At 51.1% G+C, this 25814-nt stretch overlaps 1 protein-coding gene across 2 annotated transcripts in view; it reads left to right on the plus strand.

Moving 5' to 3' along the window:
- RECQL4 (RecQ like helicase 4) overlaps positions 1-25814 on the plus strand; it is a 153533-nt gene that overhangs the window by 10245 nt on the left and 117474 nt on the right. For both annotated transcript variants that reach the window (XM_073668821.1, XM_073668820.1), the window contains exons 4-13: positions 8127-8273; positions 9858-10702; positions 10773-10872; positions 11014-11143; positions 11253-11366; positions 11666-11803; positions 11899-11991; positions 21793-21929; positions 22708-22791; positions 23085-23273. In XM_073668821.1, coding sequence (XP_073524922.1) covers positions 8127-8273; positions 9858-10702; positions 10773-10872; positions 11014-11143; positions 11253-11366; positions 11666-11803; positions 11899-11991; positions 21793-21929; positions 22708-22791; positions 23085-23273 — 1977 coding nt within the window. The remainder of the gene's footprint in view (positions 1-8126; positions 8274-9857; positions 10703-10772; positions 10873-11013; positions 11144-11252; positions 11367-11665; positions 11804-11898; positions 11992-21792; positions 21930-22707; positions 22792-23084; positions 23274-25814) is intronic.

Below are 25814 nucleotides of genomic sequence, written 5' to 3' on the forward strand. Positions count from 1 at the left end.
AGGAAGAGTTCCACCATCTCGATGTCCGCCGAGCAGTGTTGGCCTATTTGGAAGCCACTCGGAACTGTAGATTAGACTCTAATCTTTTTATACAGTTTGGGGGAAAAAATAGAGGCAGGAAGGCTTCAAGACCATCCTTGGCTAGATGGGTTACATCCATGATTAATCTAGCATATCTTTCAGAAGGACAGCCTCCCCCTGAAATTATCAAAGCCCATTCCACCAGAGCAATTTCCACCTCATTGGCAACTAGAGCGGGGGCTACCATTGAACAGATATGTACCGCAGCCACATGGTCAGGACATACTACTTTCTGCAAACACTACAAGCTAGGTGTCCTCTCACAGCAGAGATCTGCGTTTGGTAGGAAGGTACTTCATGCAGTTATCCCACCCTAAGCTATGAGTTCTTGGGTATACTCCTATGGTGCTGTCATGGGGACGTACTGGAAAACCGGGATTAGTCTTACCGGTAATGATGTTTCCAGGAGTCCACATGATAGCACCCTTATTTCCCTCCCTATATTGCTACTGTATGTGATTCTAACATATGTCTACGCAGTCTAAAATAAAATTTTGTTGTACCCAGCCAATGTGGTTCTTGGAAAATCACTGAGGAGGTTGGGGTTGGGAGGGCTTTTAACCTCTTCTGCTTCCTGTCCCTACACAGGATATGGGATTACTCCTCCTATGGTGCTGTCATGTGGACTCCTGCAAACATCATTACCGGTAAGACTAATTCCGTTTTTTCCGTATCTGTGAGCTGTAGCGCAAAAGGGCAAACATAACGGACAGTAGTCATGTCATGCTTGGTCTCTAAAGGGTAAAATAGCAAAAAAAAATAGGGCATCACTTGCTAACTTCTGTAAAGCTCGAGCGAGGAGATGTCACCGAAATTAGAGATTTGATAAAACCATGAAGGGTGGAGACCAGCCCTACATGAGGTCATCACAGGGGAGTGTGTGGGCAGGGCTCCCTTCGGCACAAATTATCAAGCTGAATATGCGTCTATACTCATGCCGGGAGCTACCTATTTGTGTAAGCAGGGGTCCTGCTTCATAGCGGTCTATTGGAGTGCTCCCCTCCAGCTCAACTGCATCCTCTCTTCTATCGGTATAGTAAGTTCTTCTATTAATATCTTTTTATTTTCTGTAACTGTATACTCTGTATTGTTTTGTCCCCCTTTTGTAAAATCTTTGTATATTTTTTCATAAACACTGCCTCCCTTTTGGATTAAATATAAAATGTAATAGTTCTGCTTCTTCTGTCCTGTAATTGTTCCTCCCCCGAAGCCATATACGCTACCAGAAAGCAGGCGCCTGATCAGGCCTGTATTGAATATTTAAAACTGGTGGCAGCGAATAATCTTATTGGGTTATCGTGAGCCTGGCCGTGATAGTACAGGGGAGTATACACATATTCCATGCATTGGAATCCGGAGGTGTGTACGCCATACGCTCACTGCTCGCTTGCCGATACCTACGCAGTGAGTAATTGGGATCGTGCCTGTGGTGAATCCCTGACAAAATGGTGGAAGTGGTGGGATATTGTATGATCTTGCCGGTGTCGTCCCTGACAAGTACAATATGCAATTAGCATAGTAACAAACATCATTGTTTCAGAACCAAGAGAAGACAACATTCAGGGTTGTACAAATACTGGTCTGTCCTTCTTGACCCACCAAAGAAACATTCATACATTCACAAGTCAACACAAACACAATAGTGCATTTTTCTTGGCCTAACAAATCTAGATGTCTAGCTGATTAAGATAAGAAGCAGTTTTGTCACAACCCCATTACTATTACAGTCTGTGGATATCACAGAAGAACCCTCTGCACACTGGGCCAGGGGCTTACGGTGCGACAGACCCACCCCTCTCTCTGCTGTCACGGAGTGACGGACCCCCTCTCCCCGCTCACACGCTTTATTGTAAATAAGTCCAACAACATCTCCATCGTTTGAGGTTAAAGGAAGAGCGAACTCCATGTGGTACAACCTGCAGCCGAACGTGTTGATCCAAAGGAAGTGAAACCCCCCCGGAGCCGACACTAGTGGAGCTACGTTGGTGTGATATTCCCTCCCGCCTCCACACACTGAGCGATCAGACGAGATTCCAGAATGTGATCTGTAACGTTATATCATTCAAGAAAGGCATCAACCATTACGTCATCATGTGGCAAAGGATCCATAGTCTGGCTGCTCGTGCAGTGGAGAGGGCCATGGTCTGGCTGCTCGTGCAGTGGAGGGGGGCCATGGTCTGGCTGCTCGTGCAGTGGAGGGGGGCCATGGTCTGGCTGCTCGTGCAGTGGAGGGGGCCATGGTCTGGCTGCTCGTGCAGTGGAGGGGGGCCATGGTCTGGCTGCTCGTGCAGTGGAGGGGGGCCATGGTCTGGCTGCTCGTGCAGTGGAGGGGGGCCATGGTCTGGCTGCTCGTGCAGTGGAGAGGGCCATGGTCTGGCTGCTCGTGCAGTGGAGGGGGGGGGCCATGGTCTGGCTGCTCGTGCAGTGGAGTGGGGGGCCATGGTCTGGCTGCTCGTGCAGTGGAGGGGGGGGCCATGGTCTGGCTGCTCGTGCAGTGGAGGGGGGGGCCATGGTCTGGCTGCTCGTGCAGTGGAGGGGGGGACCATGGTCTGGCTGCTCGTGCAGTGGAGGGGGGGGCCATGGTCTGGCTGCTCGTGCAGTGGAGGGGGGGGCCATGGTCTGGCTGCTCGTGCAGTGGAGGGGGGGGCCATGGTCTGGCTGCTCGTGCAGTGGAGGGGGGGGCCATGGTCTGGCTGCTCGTGCAGTGGAGGGGGGGGCCATGGTCTGGCTGCTCGTGCAGTGGAGGGGGGGGCCATGGTCTTGCTGCTCGTGCAGTGTTCTCCTATCTCCTGTGTTCTCAACCAAATGGTCTGCCATTTATTCTGTCCACACAGTATAGACAATCTATTAATTGCTGCTGGGCTGTTCATATTGACCTACGTGTCTCTATGACATATTCACATTTTTTGGTTGTGGATGTTCCTAAGTATTCTATTGATCTGATTTATTATGTAACCTTCGTTACTTTTGATGAAGTGGATGCCCCCTTGTCCCTGTCACAGACCTCGGTGTAATGACCATTGTACGGATCTCTGCACTGTCCTCATATATTACTACACTGTATTAACCTCGCTCCTCAGCCGTCATATAATTCTTTATTATGTTTGAGTCTACCCGCTCTGCCTTTATACACGGGGTCAGTACAGTATATAAATAACCCTAACCAAAGTACTTCAGTTTCTGGAACAATTTCAAGGGTGCTAACACTTTTAGCCATGGCTGTAGGTGAATATATAGCAGAGCTGTGTATGTGAATGTTGCAGAGTTGTCTATATGTGTATATGTAGCAGAGCTGTGTGTGTATAATACTCCACAGAGACACACTAACAATAGATTTATTACCTCCCTATTCTCCACTAAGGCTAAGTTCACACGTAGCATTTTTTGATGCGTTTTCGCTGCGTTTTTTAGCCACAAAAACGCTTGGTATTCACTCTGCCAGCTATTGCAATGGCAATCCTGATGGGCTGTGCACATTATGTGGAAATTTCAGCTCAGGATTGCCATTGTGGAAAAAAACGCAGCATGTCCATTCTTTGCAGCGTTTCCAGACCATTGACTATACAGCAAATCCGCAGGTATAAATATTGTATTTCAATTTAAAGCCAATGTTCTGCGGGAACATGCAAGCGAGTGGTACCCGGGTTGGCAGAGGAGAACTACTACCCCTCTCATCCGACCGTCGCTCCCGCTGATAACAGTGAGAGCGGCACAGCTGAGGGGAGCAGTAGTCTCCTCATCCAAGCCGGGAGCCACTTGCAGTAAAATAAAACAAAACAAAAAAAAACACTATACTCACCTGTCAGGCGCCCCCTGGTGTCTTCTCAATGTCCCCCGGCGATGTCGTGCTCCCAGCGGTACACTTCCGGGAGCGCGCTCGCTCCCAGCAGTGTACTGTGCTGCCAGGACCTGCGGTCACGTGACTTCACTTTACGGCACCGGTGCTGCGTGCGAAGATTCTCAAGAATGTTCCCACCAGTAGTGGTGCTGAGGTCACCGGGGCTGATCAGCTGATGAACCCCAGTGACCTCACTCCTGCAGCAGCATGTACACTGACAGGAGTGATTTTGCACTCCTTGTCCGTATATATTACATTACTGTCTTCTACAGCAGTGATTGCTGATGTTACTGCTGTAGAAGTGACACGGATTGCCGAGGGACAAACGTGACGGCGGACAGGTGAGGGATATTGTTGTTTTCTATTTTACTTTTTTTTCCAGGAGACGATGGATTCGGGGATTGAGAGTATAATAAAAACTTTAAAAAAAAAGGGTCTTATTTCTTTAAAGTAATTTATTCTGGCCGTGTATTTATTGAAAAAGCGGCTACCACTTTACTATGCGGTTACTAATGGGGGTGTCTTATAGACGCCCTCCATTACTAACCTGGGCTTCACGTCAGCTGCCAACACAAGGCTGACATGAACCCGAGCCCTACCCCACTCGCCACCACTGCAGGTCAGTGGGAGGCTAAGCGCCAGATTTGGCCCATCTAATGGATATGCCATTTCTGGGACTGCTGAGGAATGATATTTGTTATGCACACGCCCGGACTGACTGGCGTGAGCATGATTAGTAATCCCACTGGACCATGAACCGAGGAGTGCCTGGAGGGACGTGACTAAGTATCAACTCGGTCCAACCACGGTCACACGGCGGCTCAGTCGGCTCCATGAACCAGGGAGGAACCGAGCAGAGGGACCAGGTGCTACTCCAGGTCAGACCCCAGTCACAGCTGTTGACCCACACCAGGGAATGCAGGAACAGGCAGGTTAGGCTGTCATACAGACAGGTGGGTACTGGCAGGCACTGCTGGCATGCAGACAGGTGGGCACTGGCAGGTAGGAACGCAGGCAGGATAGGGACCAGTACAGACTGGGATACAGGAACAGAGCCGCAGGTGCGGTAGACAAGCGGAGCAGGGCGAAACCCGCAGGTGCGGTAGACAAGCAGAGCAGAGCAAAACCCGCATGTGCGGTAGACAAGCAGAGCAGAGCAAAACCCGCAGGTGCGGTAGACAAGCAGAGCAGAACAAAACCCGCAGGTGCGGTAGACAAGAAGAGCAGAGCAAATACACACAAGGTACCTACAATGAAGTAGCGAGTGGACAATAAACTCACAAACAGAAGTACAGAGACAACGAGTTGGAGTTAGGTGCAGGTTCAGACACTGCAGGAAAAGGGAAGATACGGACATAGAGAAAAACAAGTAATGGGCTAGGACACTGTTCAGACAGGAACAAGATTCAGGAACGAGCCTGGGAACTCAGCCCCCAGGGTGGCAGAAACAGACAAGATACAGGACAGGACCTGGCAACTCAGTTGCACAGAACACACTGAAAGAAAGTGTTGCTCAGGCCCCTCCTACTGGGTGCAGGGGGTTTAAGTATCCAGTGACTCACAGCAATAGGCTGGGGATGCATTAGGACTGTGCACACAGTAACTATAAGAAACAGGCAGTAACTGCGCCGCTGCCCTAAGCAATCAGACCAGAGACATGCACACAGCAGGTACTGGAGCAAAGTGTGCAGCCTGGACTGATAGGTAAGATAGCTGTCTTGCATGGTGGGAGGTGGTAAGCCATGCCAGCACGCCGCCAGGGATGTTACAATATTATTAGCTGCTGAAGGGGCTAGTATTCATGGCCCCTTCCCTAGCTATTAATGTCAGCCCACAGCTGTCTGTTTAGCCTTTTCTGGTTCGATTTTATAGGGGGACCCTATAATCTAGCCAGCAAAGGCTAAGCAAACAGCATTGAGCTGATATTAATAGCAAGGGAACATTTTTAGCTAATGGCCCCTTCCCTGGCTACTATTATCAGTCCCCAGCAGTCGGCTTTTCCTCTGCTGGTTATAAAAATGATGTGGGAGCACACGCCTTTTTTTTTTTTTTTTTTTTTTTTTTAAATTTTAGGCTTTATGCCCACGATCTGTTTGCTGCAGCGCTTTGGACGCATATTTCTGCTTCGTCCACAACTCTGCTTTCTGTTGAATGCAGGTACAGTGGGAGAAATAATTATTTGATCCATTGCTTTTTGTAAGTTTGCCCACTGACAAAGACATGAACAGTCTATAATTTTAAGGATGTTAATTTTAACATTGAGAGAATATCCCCTCAAGAAAATCACATTGTATAAATGAGATAAATTTATTTGCATTTTGCAGTGAGAAATAAGTATTTGATCCCCTACAAACCATTGAGTTCTGGCTCCTACAGACCAGTTAGATGGTCCTAATCAACTCGTTACCTATAATTAACAGCCCACAGCTGTTTCGTTAACCGCTATGTCCCCCCGATCAGCAAGATGCAGCGCTTTGGACGCAACATATTTTTGTTGTGTCCAAAGCGCGGTGTTCTAATGCCACACTTTTGTTGTCGGTACATGTGAATCCACCGCATATAATGACACTGTGAGCTGTTAATTATAGCCAGGGACCATGTTTGCAAATGGCAGCTTCTTAGGCTAAAAATAGCAGCTCACATCTGCCCCAGAAATGACATGAATGGGAATGCTAGTGAAGATTGGGTGAATGGGACTAGCTGACACCTAGCTCTTTTGCTTGGTGATGACAAGGTGTCAATCAGACCCTTTCATCATCAAACCTAATTAAAGTAAAGAGTTAAATAAAGACACAGTGTAAACACTTTATTTGAAATACAACAGACAGATTTGTTAATCATTTAAACTAACCAATATAGTCACCCAGTTCTGACTGTAATCCAAAAAGCAATGTCCCACCAAATAACTTAATTTAGCTCCAAAAAGCATTCATTGATGTTCAAAAACGTGGCAAAACCGCATGGATTTTCCTCGGCGTTTTTCCTGCCAAGGAGATGCAGAAACGCTGTGGAAATTTCTGCTTCAAATCCTGAACGTGTGCACATATCCTAATGTATTAAAATTAGTGATAATGACCCCTTTACTCTATACCGCCAGGGAAGTATTAATAGAATAAAATAAGAAAAACATTTTTCCTAAACCTGGGGTGCGTCTTAAAGTCCAAAAACTACAGTATACATTTTATTTCCTCTGCCCACGTGCATGACCTTACATTTATCTACATTACACTTCAGTTGCAATTTCTCAGTCCAAGCCTCCAGCTTCTATAAAACCTTCTGTATCAATAAATTCTCCTCCTGTGTGTTGATTAATCTGTAGAGATTAGTATCATCTGCAGATATTGTAACTCTACTCCGTATGCCCCCTACAAGGTCATTAGTAAATATGTTCAAAACAAGAGGGCCCAAAACTGACCCCTGTAGTACCCCACTGTTAATGGCACACACTTGGATCGGGTCAGAATTAAACACCCTTTATTTCCCATCACTGAGCCAGTTAACCCAGTGACACACATTTTCCCCTAGTCCCATTGCTCTTTTTTATGTATGAACCTTTTGTGTGGCCCCGTATCAAACACCTTTGGAAAGTCCAGATAGACAACATCAGCAGCGTTACCCTGGTGCAATCTGGAAATGACCCCTTAAGTAATTGTACAGTGAAGATTGCCAAAGCTTATGCTGGTCAGAAGATTCAATATAATGAGCCATGATGGGGCGGGGGCAGTCACCATGACCATAGCTCTGTGTATTTTATCCTTCTGTAATGTCCATCCAAGAAGTCTAATGTATCCATAATAAAGCTTGGGGTCCACCGGGGGCTTCTCTGCCTGGTATATAGTGGCGGCCCTTCCGGGGGACTTCTCTGGCTGGCGTATAGTGACGGCCCAGATGGGGGGGGCGGGTCTTCTCTGGCCGGCGTATAGTGACGGCCCAGCCGGGGGGGGGGCTTCTCTGCCCGGTATATAGTGACGGCCCTTCCGGGGGGGCTTCTCTGGCCGGCGTATAGTGACGGCCCAGATGGGGGTGGGTGGGGGGTCATCTCTGCCCGGTGTATAGTGACGGCCATTCCGGGGGGCTTCTCTGCCCGCCGTATAGTGACAGCCCAGCCAGGGGGGCTTCTCTGTCCAGCGTATAGCGACTTCCCAGCCAGGGGGCTTCTCTGCCCGGCTTATACTGAAGTCTGTGTTCTGTATTGTACTATCTTCAGGACACAGAGGACACAGACTCATGGGGACACCATCTTAATCGTGCCAGCGTGACTCCACAGATGTCTGCAGCGGAGCGCGACTCTCTGAAGACATCAGTCCAGTACTTTGGAATGAAGATTAAAAGCAATTTACGAGGAGCCTTAAAGGTAAAAGCAGAGTCTCTTTTATATACCAGCGTGCGTGTGTCTGACGTTTGGTATAGGAGAGGGTGAAACCTGCACCCATATATCCATGGAATATCACCTTGTACCTCCATGTATAATCACCTCTGTGCCGTATGTAGGTAAGGTATGTATGTCCCCCTTCCTGATTTCTTATTCTTTTGCATGTTTGTCACTTAAATGTTTCAGATAACAAAACAAATGTAAATATTAGAGAAAGATAACACAAGTAACACAAAATGCAGTTTTTACTTGAAGGTCTTTATTATTAAGGGGAAAAGAAATCCAAACCTACAGGGCTCTGTGTGAAAAAGTGATTGCCCCACCCCTCCCCCCTTAAAACATAAATTAACAGTGGTTTCTCACATCTTTGGGAAGCTGATTTCCCCAGCCACACACAGGCCTGATTACTGCCACACCTGTTCTCAATCAAGAAATCACTTAAATAGGGCCTGCCTGAAAAAGTGACATAGACCAAAAGATTCTCAAAAGCTAGAAATCATGCTGCGATCCAAAGAAATTCAGGGACAAATGAGAAAGTAATTGAGGTCTTTCAGTCTGGAAAAGGTTATAAAGCCATTTCTAAAGCTTTGTGACTCCTGCGAACCTCAGTGAAAGCCATTATTCACAAATGGCGAAAACATGGAATAGTGGTGAACCTTCCCAGGAGTGGCCAGCCAACAAAAAATACCCCAAGAGCGCAGCAGCGACTCATCCAAGAGGTCACAAAATACCACACAACATCCAAAGAACTTCAGTCCTTACTTGCCTCAGTTAAGGTCACTGTTCATGACTCCACCATAAGAAAGAGACTGGGCAAAAATGGCATGCATGTCAGAGTTCCAAGACGAAAACCACTATTGAGAAAAAAACTTAAAGGCTTGTCTCAGTTGTGCCAGAAAACAGCTTGATGATCGCCAAGACTTTTGGGAGAATACTCAGTGGACTGAAGAGACAAAAGTTGAACTTTTTGGAACCATGAATTCTGCTGTCTACCAAAAAAATCCTGAAGGAGAATGTTTGGCCATCTGTTCGTGTACTCAATCTGAAGTGCACTTGGGTTATGCAGCAGGATGATGATCCAAAACACACCAGCAAGTCCACCTCGGAACGGCTTAAGAAAAGCAAAATTAAGACGGAGTGGCCTAGTCAAAATCCAGTCCTTAATCCAATTGAGATGCTGTGGCATGACCTTTAAAAAGGGGTTCATGCTCGGATACCCTCCAATGTGGCTGAATTACAACAATTCTGCAAAGATGAGCAGCCAAAATTCCTCCAGAGCTTTGTAAAAGACTCCTTGACAGTTATCGATAAAACTTGATTGCAGTTGTTGTCAAGGGTGGCCCAACTAGTTATTAGGTTTCGGGGGCAGTCACTTTTTCACACCACTGTAGAATGACCTCTGTGCTTCCCCATAAATAAATATATATAATGACCTCTGTCCCCCAGTCCATGACACCCTGGCCCGTACCCCTATTTAGTGAACTGTGGACACCTCCCCATCCTCTCCCGGTTGGTTGCCAGTAGTCTCTGTACTCACTTCTTGTCATGTGGTGGATTACTGTCTAGGAACGTCCCGTATCGCTGAAGAAGTCATATCTGCCCCGGACTCCCCCCATCGTGACCAAAGCAGAAGGCATCAGGTCTCCTCCCGCTGTTTCTCCTGTGATGGTTGTTCCTCCTGACCATTCTCCTGGATCCATGGATGAATTGGCAAATCTTTCTCTGAGGGCCCAGCCCCAGAAAATGCAATTAGCGCCCTCCTCACAAGAGACCCCCGGGAGGAAACTACATAATCTCCAAGCCAAAGTAGGTCAGCGTCTGGCCACACTAAACCCAGCATGGTTGGAGAGATGTGAGCGGCAACTGGGCAGGGATCAATGCAAGTATGTAGGGAGCGGGGAGAAGAAAGGCCAAAAGTCCGAACCTCCTAACAAGTCATCACTAGATCCAGAGCAGGGGATGCTGGTATTGCCCAAGCAGATGGCTTCTTGTCAACAAAGAATGGCAGACTGGCAGGACACACAGACTGTGCAAGAGAGGGGCCGCAAGATGGAGGAGCCGGGACCCACTGATGAGCCGTCCAGAAAGAGCTACATCCTAAATAAGAAGAAATCCAGTCCTGAGCTTGGAGAGTTGCCTTCAGGGGCAACACATCCGGAGTCATCCGAAAGCAGCAAAGCTGAAGATAATAGAAGGACCACGAAAAAGAGACTGAGAGACCCCCTTACAGATTCACAGTCTGAGGAGCACAAAGGCAGCAAGAGGCTTTCAAAGAAGGTCAAGACTAGTGGAAAAGACCTAGTGGATCCTGTAGTGGTCATCGCCCAAGACACTGAAAACCTTCTGGGTGAAGTGATGGACGAGGTGGGAACCGTGCACAGTGTTACTGGAAGCGGCAAAAAGATTCCCGGGTACGTACCCAAAGCCATTCTTATCTCCTCTCTGCCCTTCCCACTTCACATTATCATCATGTCCCCACAGGGCACCGCAAAAACGGTCCGGGAACTATGTACGGATCAATCTGAAGAAGAAGTCTTGTGTCAAAGGGTTTGCACTGAATGGAAATAGGTTGAGAAAACAGGTAAGACGCACTTGAGGCCCCGCTCTTCTGCCATGCCACTATTTTACTCTTCAGCTGTACTCTCGCACTGCTTTGCCCTTTTTCGGGGGGGTTCTCATTTTGCATGGTGTGTGGTCACCAGTGACTATGTTTTTCTCTCAGATGTGGAAGCAGAAGTGGCAGAAGAAGGGGGAGCAGTTTGGAGGAGGCGGGAGACCCCATATCCGCAGTGAGGACAATTGCTTCCGTTGTGGTCAGCTTGGACACTGGGCCTCACACTGTCCTGGGAGAGGTAGGAGCTTCCTATGCAGAGGTGCCGCAGAGACACCAACTCATTCCCAACCTCTGGTGGATTAAGGTGGGCAAATGACGAGATCTGCACCTTTCTAATCCTTCCATAGGAACTCCACTGCCCCGCGAGTCAGACGCCATCATTGAGGAGGAGGAGGAGATTGTGCTGCCGACATTAGAGGAGGTGGCGCGTATGACAAACACTCAGCTACGGCCGGATCCTGGTAACTACAGGTCCTGGGTATAGGAGAAACGGGGCCCCGAACCCCGTAATGTGTGATCACTGCCCCTGTACTGATGTGGAGGACCCCTCACCTCCTCATGTGTAATATGTGATCACTGCCCCTGTACTGATGTGGAGGACCCCTCACCTCCTCATGTGTGATCACTGCTCCTGTACTGATGTGGAGGACCCCTCACCTCCTCATGTGTAATGTGTGATCACTGCCCCTGTACTGATGTGGAGGACCCCTCACCTCCTCATGTGTGCTTTTTTCCAACCTTTCCACTGTTTTGGATTTAGATCTTTGCATTGAGACCCCAGACCCCGGTCCAGAACCCGAGATCTTCCCAAGCATTGTGAAGCCGGTGTTTGCACCATCTCCTCCTCCCCCGGCAATGCTGCCTCTGTATGAACAGACAGTATCTGGACGCGTCCATGGTAAGAACACCCCCATGATTAGGTGGCCTGATCGCTCCTCATCTCTGTATTTCCTTTCCAAGGTCTAACGTTTAGTAACTTCTTCTGTGATGTAGAGACTCCTCCTGAGGTGTACAGTGCCCTCCGAGAGCTGGGATATGAGACGTTTCGTCCAGGCCAAGAGCAGGCCATCATGAGGATCTTGTCTGGTAAAACTTCTCATATTACTTTCCCTCTTACTATGACACCATGACTGAAGGACCATGAACCGGGACAGGAAAGCCAGAAATAGTGTGGGTTCATGGCTGCGGCGACTCCTTCTCCTTCTCCCGTCTCTGTGGGCTCCTGACTGTTGCGGCCTCATCCTCCACTGCCTCTGTGGGTTCCTGGCTGCCTCCTTTTTTCCCCGGTTCTGTGGGGTTTTAGTGGCTTCCTTCTCCCTTTTCTCTGTGGGTCCCTGGCTGCAGCTTCCTCATCTTCCTTCTGTGGGTTCTTGGCGGCTGCTGCTGCGGCTACCTTATCCTTCCCCTGTCCCTGTTGGTTCCTGGCTGCTGCAGCTACCTCCCTGTCTATGTGGGCTCCTGACTGTTGCGGCCTTCTCCGCCGCCGGCTCTGTGGTTTCCTGGCAGCCTCCTTTTCTCCCCGCCTCTTTGGGTTCCTGCCTGCGGCTGCTGCTTCCTCCTTCCCCTGGTTCTGTGGGTTTTTAGTGGCCTCCTTGGGACGATACAGCTTATAATCTTGATCAGCCAGACCATTAGATTTGTTAAGCCAAGAGAAATAAATTATTGTGTTTGTGTTGACTTGTAAATGTATGTATATTTCTGTGGCTGATCAAGGACAGACCAGTATTTGTATAACCCTGAATGTTGTCTTCTATTGGTCTGTGAAAAATGTTTGTTACTATGCCAATTGCATATTATACTAAGCTAGCTAGTTTATTTACAAGAGCCCCCTGCTATACCAACTATGTAAATTGATTAAATGCACAAACAATGAGACCTGAGCCCTGTGGAATAATATCATCCCTAACCCTTGACCTGTGGATGTGTACTTAAAAGGACATGTGCCTCTGTAGCAGGCAGACTTTACCAGGAGAATCAAAGACCAGAGACTCTGTGACATCAGCTTGGAAGCATGACTTTAACCAAAGAGAGACCGATTTGGATTCTACACGATTCCAGCCTAAGGGTATATGGCCCTGACTGGAAAGATATGGATCTGCTCCATTGACCATCAGAAAGACCATGGATACATTTGGGGAGACCAGGCTGGGACGTTGAAATCACCTGGTCCCATGGATATGTTTGCTTTCGCATGGAGACATTTGGAGAAGCCAGATTGGGACCAGCCGGTCATCTGGCCCCATGGAAATTCTCGGAGAGAGACCAGGGTGGGATTTGAGGGTCTCCTGGCCTTGTACCTCAATGGACTGCTAGCTTCCTAAGCTTGCCACTACTTTCTCTCTGTGGGGGCCCGCCAGAAGCGGGGGCCACTGGTTGCGGTAGGCGGCCTTGGAAGTCTCCAAAGTCGCAGCTGTTCTATCCCAGGCGGGCGGAGAAGGAAGGGTGAGACTGTGTAATGTTACACCATCTTGGGTATTTGCTGGGACTGTTCTATGTGTTTATTGTCCGATTTGTGGTTCATTAAAGCATTGCCACGCTGTTTTACCCTCACCCTGTGTTGTCTCAGCGTTACGCCCACGGAAGACCCCGTGTCTTCACACTCCTTCTCCTTTTTTCTCTGTGGGTTCCTGGCTGCGGCTTCCTCATCCTTCCATGGGTTCCTGGCTGCTGTGGTCTCCTCCTCTTCCTCCCGTCTGTGGGTTCTTGGCTGTGGTGGCCTCCTTCTCCCTCAGTTTCTTCGGGCTCCTGGCTGCGGCAGCCTCCTTTTCCCCCGCCTATTTGGGTTCCTGGCTGCGGCGGCCTCCTTTTTCTCCGCCTCTGTGGGTCCCTGGCGCCCCCCACCCCGCCTTTGTCGGTTCCTGGTGGCCTCCTTTTTTTCCCCCCGCCTTCGTGGGTTCCTGGCGGCCTCCTTTCCCTCCCTCTCCTGCCTTCGTGGGTTCCTGGCGGCCTCCTTTTTTTTCCCCCCGCCTTCGTGGGTTCCTGGCGGCCTCCTTTACCCCCCCCCCCTTTGTGAGTTCCTGGCGCCCCCCCCCTCCCCCGCCTTTGTTGGTTCCTGGCGGCCTCCTTTTTCCCCCCGCCTTTGTTGGTTCCTGGTGGCCTCCTTTTTTTCCCCCGCCTTTGTTGGTTCCTGGCGGCCTCCTTTTTTTCCCCCGCCTTTGTTGGTTCCTGGCGGCCTCCTTTTTTCCCCCCGCCTTTGTTGGTTCCTGGCGGCCTCCTTTTTTCCCCCCGCCTTTGTTGGTTCCTGGCGGCCTCCTTTTTTCCCCCCGCCTTTGTTGGTTCCTGGCGGCCTCCTTTTTTCCCCCGCCTTCGTTGGTTCCTGGCGGCCTCCTTTTTTCCCCGCCTCTGTGGGTTCCTGGCTGTGGCTTACTCCTCTTCCTTCCATGGGTTCCTAGTTGCGGCGACTCCTCCTCCTCCTCCCGCCTACGTGGGTTCCTGGCTGCCTCCCCCTCTCCTTTCCCCTCTTTTGTGGGTTATTGGCTGAGGCAGCCATCTACTCCTTCCCCCGTTTCTGTGATTCCTGGTGGTCTCCTGGCTGTGGTGTTCTCATCCCCATCTTCCTTCTCTCGCCTCTGTGTGGTCCTGGCTGCAGCAGCCTCGTAGCTTGCTGGTATGTGTTGATGGAAGAGTTGGGGGTCTAGAAGCAGCATGTGGTCCCTGTTGAGAGAACTCCATGGGTCTTAATGTGGAATAGATAAAAAGCGGATCCCCAGAATGGTGAAGCAGAAATATTCTTCTCGTGTCACTGGGATGGACTCCCCCAAAATGTTCTTCATTCTTATTGGCCGGTGGGTGGTCTTCGGACCCGGAGCTGGTAGGAGGATGCTGTTAAGTTCTCAGTGACCTCCCCAATAAAGCAGGAGATGGAGAGTGGTGCTTTCCTTCTTGTATTACTACTCAGATAAGTAGTTGTTTCTTAAAGGGGTTGTCTGGGACTTTAAACATTGGTGGCCTTTCCTTAGTATGGGTTATCAATATCTGATCAGCGGAAGATCGACACCTGGCATTCCTGCCGATCAGCTGTTCCCAAAGCCGTATGAAGCTCTCTGGGAGCGGCAGTTGCATCGGAGGACAGCTGATGTCGCTCCCGCCCACATTGGAGAGGACTGCTGATTGGCGGGGATGCCACATGTCGCTCCCACCATCATCGGGGGACTGCTGATCAGCGGGGATGCCAGATGCCACTCCCACCCTCATCGGAGGGCGGCTGATCGGCGGAGATGCCAAATGTCGCTCCACCTGCATCGGAGGGCGGCTGACCGGCGGGGATGCCAGATGTAGCTCCCACCCGCATCGGAGGACGGCTGATTGGTGGGGATGCCACATGTCGCTCCCACCTGCATCGGAGGACGGCTGATTGGCGGGGATGCCAGATGTCGCTCCCACCCGCCTCGGAGGATGGCTGATTGGCGGGGATGCCAGATGTCGCTCCACCTGCATCGGAGGACGGCTGACCGGCGGGGATGCCAGATGTCGCTCCCACCCGCATCGGAGGGCGGCTGATCGGCGGAGATGCCAGATGTCGCTCCACCCGCATCGGAGGGCGGCTGATCGGCGGGATGCCAGATGTCGCTCCACCCGCATCGGAGGGCGGTTGATCGGCGGAGATGCCAGATGTTACTCCACCCGCATCGGAGGGCGGCTGATCGGCGGGGATGCCAGATGTCGCTCCACCCGCATCGGAGGGCGGCTGATCGGCGGGGATGCCAGATGTCGCTCCACCCGCATCGGAGGGCGGCTGATTGGCGGGGATGCCAGATGTCGCTCCACCCGCATCGGAGGGCGGCTGATCGGCGGGATGCCAGATGTCGCTCCACCCGCATCGGAGGGCGGTTGATCGGCGGGGATGCCAGATGTCGCTCCACCCGCATGGGAGGATGGCTGATCGGCGGGGATGCCAGATGTCGCTCCACCCGCATGGGAGGATGGCTGATCGGCGGGGATGCCAGATGTCGCTCCACCAGCATGGGAGGATGGCTGATTGGCGGGGATGCCAGATGTCGCTCCACCCGCATGGGAGGATGGCTGATCGGCGGGGATGCCAGATGTCGCTCCACCCGCATGGGAGGATGGCTGATCGGCGGGGATGCCAGATGTCGCTCCCACCCGCATCGGAGGGCGGCTGACCGGCGGGGATGCCAGATGTAGCTCCCACCCGCATCGGAGGACGGCTGATTGGTGGGGATGCCAGATGTCGCTCCCACCTGCATCGGAGGACGGCTGATTGGCGGGGATGCCAGATGTCGCTCCCACCCGCATCGGAGGGCGGCTGATCGGCGGAGATGCCAGATGTTACTCCACCCGCATCGGAGGGCGGCTGATCAGCGGGGATGCCAGATGTCGCTCCACCCGCATCGGAGGGCGGCTGATCAGCGGGGATGCCAGATGTCGCTCCACCCGCATCGGAGGGCGGCTGATCGGCGGGGATGCCAGATGTCGCTCCACCCGCATCGGAGGGCGGCTGATTGGCGGGGATGCCAGATGTCGCTCCACCCGCATCGGAGGGCGGCTGATCGGCGGGATGCCAGATGTCGCTCCACCCGCATCGGAGGGCGGTTGATCGGCGGAGATGCCAGATGTCGCTCCACCCGCATCAGAGGGCGGTTGATCGGCGGGGATGCCAGATGTCGCTCCACCCGCATGGGAGGATGGCTGATCGGCGGGGATGCCAGATGTCGCTCCACCCGCATGGGAGGATGGCTGATCGGCGGGGATGCCAGATGTCGCTCCACCAGCATGGGAGGATGGCTGATTGGCGGGGATGCCAGATGTCGCTCCACCCGCATGGGAGGATGGCTGATCGGCGGGGATGCCAGATGTCGCTCCACCCGCATGGGAGGATGGCTGATCGGCGGGGATGCCAGATGTCGCTCCCACCCGCATCGTAGGGCGGCTGATCGGCGGGGATGCCAGATGTCGCTCCCACCCGCATCGTAGGGCGGCTGATCGGCGGGGATGCCAGATGTCGCTCCCACCCGCATCGGAGGGCGGCTGATCGGCGGGGATGCCAGATGTCGCAGTCCCACTGATAAGATAGATCATTATCTTAAGAATATGCCACCATTTTATGAAAGTCCCAGACAAGTGTTTTACATTTATGCTGAGATGGTGAAATATGAAGGGTCTCCTTCTACCAAAGTCGGATTCACCATAACCAGAGTAGGGAGGAGATAGCGGCACTTGTCTCTGGCCTTGAAGAGCTGACAGCGCACAGGTGCTGATCATCAGAAGACCTGTGAGGTTTGAGTTTTCCTTTCTCCCTGGGACTTTTTGTGATCAGAGCCCCCTGTCTTTTCCCTCGGTCAGACTGCAATAGAAGAGCTGGTGTCTCTCCAGGTGAGGAACAAGAGGGGTTTGAGTCGCCTCTTTATGCAGAAGCCATACTGTAAATTTTGGAGGATTGTAAACCTCAAACCTCCTAAACTCAGCATTTCAATGGGAATGGGAAGCTCTACAATGAATTGAGTCCTAAAATCTCGTGCTCCTCCCTGCAACCTTCTCCCACCTTTTGCAAACTGTAGCTCTGCTGGTAATTACTGAGGTGGAGGGGACGGTTAGGATTAGTGATGAGCGAGTATGTTCTATTAACCCTTTTGGCGAGTATGCTCGGGCGAGCTCCGAGTATTTACAGCTTCTCGGTGATATGGTTAAATTGCTCCCGTGTGCATGATTTGCGACTGTTTCCTCACATGTATTACAACTGTCAAACAGTCGCAAATCATGCACACGGGAGCGATTCAACCATATCACCGAGCAGCTATAAATACTCGGAGCTCGGCCCGAGCATACTCGGACAGAACATACTCGCTGAACACTAGTTAGGATTGTCGTCAGATTCATGTCCCCTTCTCTCCACATTCTCACGGTCTCTTCCTCACTCTCCCACAGCTTAGACCGTCTTGTGAGTGTAGACTGGGCGTTCTTACTTCTCCTCAGTCTCAGGTTTCTCTTGATATTCTGCTTTTCTCCAGGGTCCAGAAAGTTTCTCAAGGCGATATTACATCCTAAAGTCTCCATGGGCAAATCAGTGTCCTTTCTGGGACGTTCGTGGCCTGTATCCTAGCAGATCTGTGGTCCTATGTTGCTCTCGTGGTCAAAAAGGTTCACAAAAAGATGGCATCCCTCTCAATAATTATCTTGCTGGCTCTTCTCTGGTGAACCTTAGACTCCCAACCAAGAGGCTTTGCCATTGGTGATCCAGAGGAATGTCTAGATCATGTCTGACAGCCTGTAGCACAGCTAAACGCACAGGGTAGCAGAAGACCATCCTTCAATCTGACACGCTGGATTTTCTCTCCTGGATGGTTCTTCAGCAGACTGTCAATTGTCACATCCAGCTTGATTGTGGTGTCCACCATTGTTCTGTGGGATCATTCGTAGGCGTGGCTGTGCGGACTTGGGATTCATTGATCTGACCTTCTGTCCTTTGTGTATTGCGTCCCATGTGCGGGGATCCAGGAGGATTATGTAATTCTAAGAGTCCCAGGAGATGCTGCTTCCTCCTGTATGATCATCTATAACCTCTGTCAGATGTGCCATACAAGACCTGGTGATCAGATCTGGGAGGAGACCTCTGCGCTCTTCATCCCCTTGTGTGTCCCTGGCTATGCAGTCTGCACCCCCTAAATGTCTTCGGTGAGGGGAGATAGCTGCAATTGCACTTCCCGGTAATCGTGTCCTCTGTCATAATAAAGGGCAATGTGGTGATAGCACATATAATAAAGTTATTGTACAGTACAGACCAAAAGTTTGGACACACCTTCTCATTTAAAGATTTTTCTGTATTTTCATGACTATGAAAATTGTACATTCACACTGAATGCATCAAAACTATGAATTACCACATGTGGAATTATATACTTAACAAAAAAGTGTGAAACAACTGAAAATATGTCTTATATTCTAGGTTCTTCAAAGTAGCCACCTTTTGCTTTGATGACTGCTTTGCACACTCTTGGCATTCTCTTGATGAGCTTTGAGAGGTAGTCACCGGAAATGGTTTTCACTTCACAGGTGTGCCCTGTCAGGTTTAATAAGTGGGATTTCTTGCCTTATAAATGGGGTTGGGACCATCAGTTGTGTTGTGCAGAAGTCTGGTGGATACACAGCTGATAGTCCTACACAATAGACTGTTAGCTGCTTTTTTCTTGCCATAATACAAATTCTAAGTCAAGAAAAACGAGTGGCCATCCTTACTTTAAGAAATGAAGGACAGTCAGTCCGAAAAATTGGGCAAACTTTGAAAGTGTCCCCAAGTGCAGTTGCAAAAACCATCAAGCGCTACAAAGAAACTGGCTCACATGAGGACCACCCCAGGAAAGGAAGACCAAGAGTCACCCCTGCTTCTGAGGATAAGTTTATCCGAGTCACCAGCCTCAGAAATCGCAGGTTAACAGCAGCTCAGATTAGAGACCAGGTCAATGCCACACAGAGTTCTAGCAGCAGACACATCTCTACAACAACTGTTAAGAGGAGACTTTGTGCAGCAGGCCTTCATGGTAAAATAGCTGCTAGGAAACCACTGCTAAGGACAGGCAACAAGCTGAAGAGAGTTGTTTGGGCTAAAGAACACAAGGAATGGACATTAGACCAGTGGAAATCTGTGCTTTGGTCTGATGAGTCCAAATTTGAGATCTTTGGTTCCAGCCACTGTGTCTTTGTGCGACGCAGAAAAGGTGAACGGATGGACTCTACATGCCTGGTTCCCACAGTGAAGCATGGAGGAGGGGGTGTGATGGTGTGGGGGGGCTTTGCTGGTGACACTGTTGGGGAATTATTCAAAATTGAAGGCATACTGAACCAGCATGGCTACCACAGCATCTTGCAGCGGCATGTTATTCCATCCGGTTTGCGTTTAGTTGGACCATCATTTATTTTTCAACAGGACAATGACCCCAAACACACCTCCAGGCTGTGTAAGGGCTATTTGACCAAGAAGGAGAGTGATGGGGTGCTACGCCAGATGACCTGGCCTCCACAGTCACCAGACCTGAACCCAATCGAGATGGTTTGGGGTGAGCTGGACCGCAGAGTGAAGGAAAAAGGGCCAACAAGTGCTAAGCATCTCTGGGAACTCCTTCAAGATTGTTGGAAGACCATTTCCGGTGACTACCTCTTGAAGCTCATCAAGAGAATGCCAAGAGTGTGCAAAGCAGTCATCAAAGCAAAAGGTGGCTACTTTGAAGAACCTAGAATATTAGACATATTTTCAGTTGTTTCACACTTTTTTGTTAGGTATATAATTCCACATGTGTTAATTCATAGTTTTGATGCCTTCAGTGTGAATGTACAATTTCCATAGTCATGAAAATACAGAAAAATCTTTAAATGAGAAGGTGTGTCCAAACTTTTGGTCTGTACTGTATGTACCTGTGATTTAATGAAGGTTCCCTCCAGGTCTTATGTATTCTCAGGTGGGGAAGAAGGTGCTCCTCTTTAATTCCAGGTGTCCTTCCCTGGGGTTGGACCTCATCTCCAATGAAGCTGTTGGTTGTAGTCATAGTGTCCTCAGAGGAGGGGGCTGGCTCTGGTCATGGTGTACTTAGTCCTGGATCTTTTCCTCTCACTTGTAATGTGGTGGTGTTCGGTAGCCACGGGCGAGGCACTTGTCTTCAGCCCCCCGGCGTGTTGCATGAAAATGTGGATGGGTCCTGGCTGAGTGTGGGGACTTCTCTTGTGAGGGCTCTATGCCTGTGCAGGCTGCATGTAGCCGATGTTGTGGACTCGCTAGGACCAGATGTTATAAACAATGAGGGAGACCACCATTTAAAAATAAACTCTTTACTGAGTGGTAACTTGATATGGGTTAGTGGTAGGGTATAGTGGTACAAAGTCTTATGGATGTTTCCTTTACAGTACGAAGCATTATTCCACACAGTTTCCTTCTTCCATAGTATACTCCATGGCGCCCAGGTCTTTTTGCATTGATGAGTTCACCAGTGCTTTCTTTCTCAGGATGTACCAAACTGTAGATTTTGCCACTCCTAATATTGTAGCAATTTCTGAGATGGGTTTTTTCTGTTTTTGCAGCTTAAGGATGGCTTGTTTCACCTGCATGGAGAGCTCCTTTGACCGCATGTTTATTTCACAGTAAAACCTTCCAAATGCAAGCACCACATCTCAAATCAACTCCAGGCCTTTTATCTGCTTAGTTGAGAATGACATAACGAAGGGATTGCCCACACCTGTCCATGAAATAGCCTTGGAGTCAATTGTCCAATTACTTTTGGTCCCTTTAAAAACAGGGTGGCCAATTTTAATGAGGATACCCTCAAATGAAAGCTGAAAAGTCTGAACTTCAACTGCATCTGAATTGTTTTGTTTAAAATTCATTGTGGTAATGTCTAGAACCAAAATTAGAAAAATGTTCTCTCTGTCCAAATATATATGGACCTAACTGTTACACCTATCTGTCATGCATTACATTATCACATCCTACATTATATATTACCAACATAACCTATAACACTGCTACACACTATGAATATTATACTTCACATTATTATATTACATTATAATTCGCATGACACAATAAATACCAAAGATTCAAGCCATAATACACATTAAAACGTGTTCTCTTCAATGGAGAAACGTGGTCATGGTGTCCTCAGCCCTCCTGGATCTCTCTCCTGTGTTTCCATCACCCCATTATCGGAGGAGGAGGGGGTGGCTGGCTCTGGTCATGGTGTCCTCAGCCCTCTTGGATTTCACTCTCCTGTGTTCCCATCACCCACATTATCAGGGGGATGGCTGGCTCTGGTCATGATGTCCTCAGCCCTCCTGGATCTCACTTTCCTGTGTTCCCATCACTCCCATTATCAGGGGGGTGGCTGGCTGTGGTCATGTTGTCCTCAGATATCTTGGACGTCTCTCTCTCTCCTTTTGTTTCAGGCCTTTCCTCCTTGGTGATCCTCTCTACTGGCATGGGCAAGTCTCTGTGTTACCAGCTTCCGGCATACATGTATGCTATGAGGTCTCAGTGTATCACGCTGGTCATATCCCCGCTGGTCTCTCTGATGGATGATCAGGTATTGTGCTTCCATACTTTTCGCTTCACTATTCTGTAATGTGTAGCATTAGAGGGTAACTCCACAGGATAGGTGTCAAATGTCTAATCGGTGGGTGGGAGTAATGAAGCCAGATGAAGCGCATCATCTATTGTTGGGTGGTGGTTCCGGGCATTGGGTACATCCTGTGGAGACGTGACAAATGTTTATTGTGTGTTCACTCTACTGATGAAGTTGATAAGAAGGGCTGGGCAGTACAGTAGGAGGTACATGGGAGAGCGGGACAGGAAGAGGTATGTGGAGGAGACCGAGCGGAACTGGAGGAGGTACGTGGAGGAGACCGAGCGGAACTGGAGGAGGTACGTGGAGGAGACCGAGCGGGACAGGAGGAGGTACGTGGAGGAGACCGAGCGGGACAGGAGGAGGTACGTGGAGGAGACCGAGCGGGACAGGAGGAGGTACGTGGAGGAGACCGAGCGGGACAGGAGAAGGTACGTGGAGGAGACCGAGCGGGACAGGAGAAGGTACGTGGGAGAGCAGGGCTGGAGGAGGTGCGAGGAGGAGGCTGAGCTGGACCGGAGCAGGTACGCGGAGGAGGCTGAGAGGGGCCGGAGGAGGTACACGGAGGAGGCTGAGCGGGGCCGGAGGAGGTGCGCGGAGAGGGCCGGACGGGACAGGAGATTTGCGGAGGAGTCGCACAGTTGTGTACCCCCTCTCCTGTTAATAATGTAATGTGGTGGTGGCGGTGGCGGCGACGGCTTGTCTTACCTGGTAGTGATCACTCCTCTCTCCTCCCCAGGTCTCGGGTCTCCCTTCGAAGCTCAGGGCAGTTTGTGTTCATTCTAACATGACACAAACGCAGCGTGAAGCAGCAATGGAGAAGGTGACGTCATGTGGCTGATAACTGTGTACAATCGAGTACCTAGTGCCGCAGCCCCCCCTCTCCCCCTAAACACAATCTCCTTTCTGCTGCCTCTTATGTAGCCTGCTGTCTGTGTGGTCCCCCTCTCGTGTCCTCGGGTTTATTTGGGGGGTTTGGACACTGTAACCTTTTTTGCCACCTCTCATTTAGCCCTTAGCCCCTTATAATAGCCGCAGCGTGGTCCCACACCCCCTCATGCCGCTCAGGTCATGTCTCTGTGCCCTCTGCCCTAATGATTTGTGCTGCTCCTGTAGGTGAAGCATGGGAAGGTGCACGTTGTCCTGCTCTCCCCTGAAGCCTTAGTGGGAGGAGGCCGATCAGGCTCCAGCTGCCTGCCCTCTGCTGACCAGCTCCCTCCAGTGGCATTTGCCTGCATAGATGAAGTTCATTGTGTATCTGAATGGTCCCACAATTTCCGGCCATGCTATCTGCGCCTCTGCAAGGTGAGTGACCCCTCCTGTCCTTCGTCCCCCTCCTGTCCTTCGTCCCCCTCCTGTCCTTCGTCCCCCTCCTGTCCTTCGTCCCCCTCCCGTCCTCTGTCCCCCTCCCTCCCGTCCTCTGTCCCCCCCTCCCTCCCGTCCTCTGTCCCCCCCTCCCTCCCGTCCTCTGTCCCCCCCTCCCTCCCGTCCTCTGTCCCCCCCTCCCTCCCGTCCTCTGTCCCCCTCATCATTGCATTGTTAGTAACTCGTCTGTTATCCATTTAGTCTATTGAGCCTTCAGTCTTCTATCATCGGAGGGCGACCAATGAAAAACGCCAACTCTGCTCCGATGGCGTCATCCTAATTACAACCTCTGGACCCATGGGCTAAATCAGCCCCCAGGGTGATCATATTGGGCCCGCGACACCAGAACCACTATGTGGGGCCATTATACTGTATGGAGGACTATGAGGGCCCATTATACTGTATGGAGGACTATGAGGGCCCATTATACTGTATGGAGGACTATGCGGGGCCCATTATACTGTATGGAGGACTGTGTGGGGCCCATTATACTGTATGGAGGACTGTGTGGGGCCCATTATACTGTATGGAGGACTGTGTGGGGCCCATTATACTGTATGGAGGACTGTGTGGGGCCCATTATACTGTATGGAGGACTGTGTGGGGCCCATTATACTGTATGGAGGACTGTGTGGGGCCCATTGGACTGTATGGAGGACTGTGTGGGGCCCATTGGACCGTATGGAGGACTGTGTGGGGCCCCTTTACTCTGTATGGAGGACTGTGTGGGGCCCCTTTACTCTGTATGGAGGACTGTGTGGGGCCCCTTTACTCTGTATGGAGGACTGTGTGGGGCCCCTTTACTCTGTATGGAGGACTGTGTGGGGCCCCTTTACTCTGTATGGAGGACTGTGTGGGCCCCTTTACTCTGTATGGAGGACTGTGTGGGGCCCATTATACTGTATGGAGGACTGTGTGGGGCCCATTATACTGTATGGAGGACTGTGTGGGGCCCCTTTACTCTGTATACTGGTTGGCCCATCCACGTTTTTCATTTTGGCCCTCTGTGTGTTTGAGTTTGCCATCCCTGGTGTAAGGTACACAGTTTTAGGATTTCTTGGCATATTGACATGTCTCTGTTTTCATATATGCCTCGTTCTTGCAGTAACAAAGTGGATCGTTATTCTATCACCCATGACAGCACCTACAACGAGAGAGGGGATCCGCCCTTCCAGGACAGGAAACCTACAGAATAAAAGGGCGGCGCCCCTGCACCAGCTCAGTTGGGTTCCTGTCCTTGAGGGGGGGAACCTTGTTAAGATGATTATTCCCAATGGGAAAACCTTAGACTGGCTTACCTGTTGAAGATCCGGATATGACTGAGCGGAAAAGCTGCTGTGGACCTGCACCCCTATCTGGGGTCGGCAGCTCCAGCTCTGCACGTCCGTGAGAGAGCAGCTATGGACCTGCGCCCCTGTCTGGGGTCGGCAGCTCCAGCTCTGCACGTCAGTGAGAGAGCAGCTGTGGACCTGCGCCCCTGTCTGGGGTCGGCAGCTCCAGCTCTGCACGTCAGTGAGAGAGCAGCTGTGGACCTGCGCCCCTGTCTGGGGTCGGTTGCTCCAGCTCTGCACGTCAGTGAGAGAGCAGCTGTGGACCTGCCCCCCGGTCTGGGGTCAGTTCCTCCAGCTCTGCACGTCAGTGAGAGAGCAGCTGTAGAACTGCGCCCCTGTCTGGGGTCGGCAGCTCCAGCTCTGCACGTCCGTGAGAGAGCAGCTGTGGACCTGCGCCCCTGTCTGGGGTCGGCAGCTCCAGCTCTGCACGTCAGTGAGAGAGCAGCTGTGGACCTGCGCCCCTGTCTGGGGTCGGCAGCTCCAGCTCTGCACGTCCGTGAGAGAGCAGCTGTAGAACTGCGCCCCTGTCTGGGGTCGGCAGCTCCAGCTCTGCACGTCCGTGAGAGAGCAGCTGTGGACCTGCGCCCCTGTCTGGGGTCGGCAGCTCCAGCTCTGCACGTCAGTGAGAGAGCAGCTGTGGACCTGCGCCCCTGTCTGGGTTTGGCAGGTCCAGCTCTGCACATCAGTGAGAGAGCAGCTCTGGACCTGCGCCCCTGTCTGGGTTTGGCAGGTCCAGCTCTGCACATCAGTGAGAGAGCAGCTCTGGACCTGCGCCCCTGTCTGGGGTCAGCAGATCCAGCTCTGCACGTCAGTGAGAGAGCAGCTGTGGATCTGCGCCCCTGTCTAGGGTCGGCAGATCCAGCTCTGCAAGTTAGTGAGAGAGCAGCTGTGGAGCGATGCCCCTGTCTGGGGTCAGCAGATCCAGCTCTGCACGTCAGTGAGAGAGCAGCTGTGGACCTGCGCCCCTGTCTGGGTTTGGCAGATCCAGCTCTGCTCGTCAGTGAGAGAGCAGCTGTGGACCTGTGCCCCTGTCTGGGGTCAGCAGATCCAGCTCTGTACGTCAGTGAGAGAGCAGCTGTGGAGCGGCGCCCCTGTCTGTGGTCGGCAGATTCAGCTCTGCACGTCAGTGAGAGAGCAGCTGTGGACCTGC

The sequence above is a fragment of the Phyllobates terribilis genome, unplaced genomic scaffold (genome assembly GCF_046119375.1).
Source record: "Phyllobates terribilis strain yellow unplaced genomic scaffold, ASM4611937v1 Scaffold_2__4_contigs__length_985480577, whole genome shotgun sequence".
NCBI classification, from domain to species: Eukaryota; Metazoa; Chordata; class Amphibia; order Anura; family Dendrobatidae; genus Phyllobates; species Phyllobates terribilis.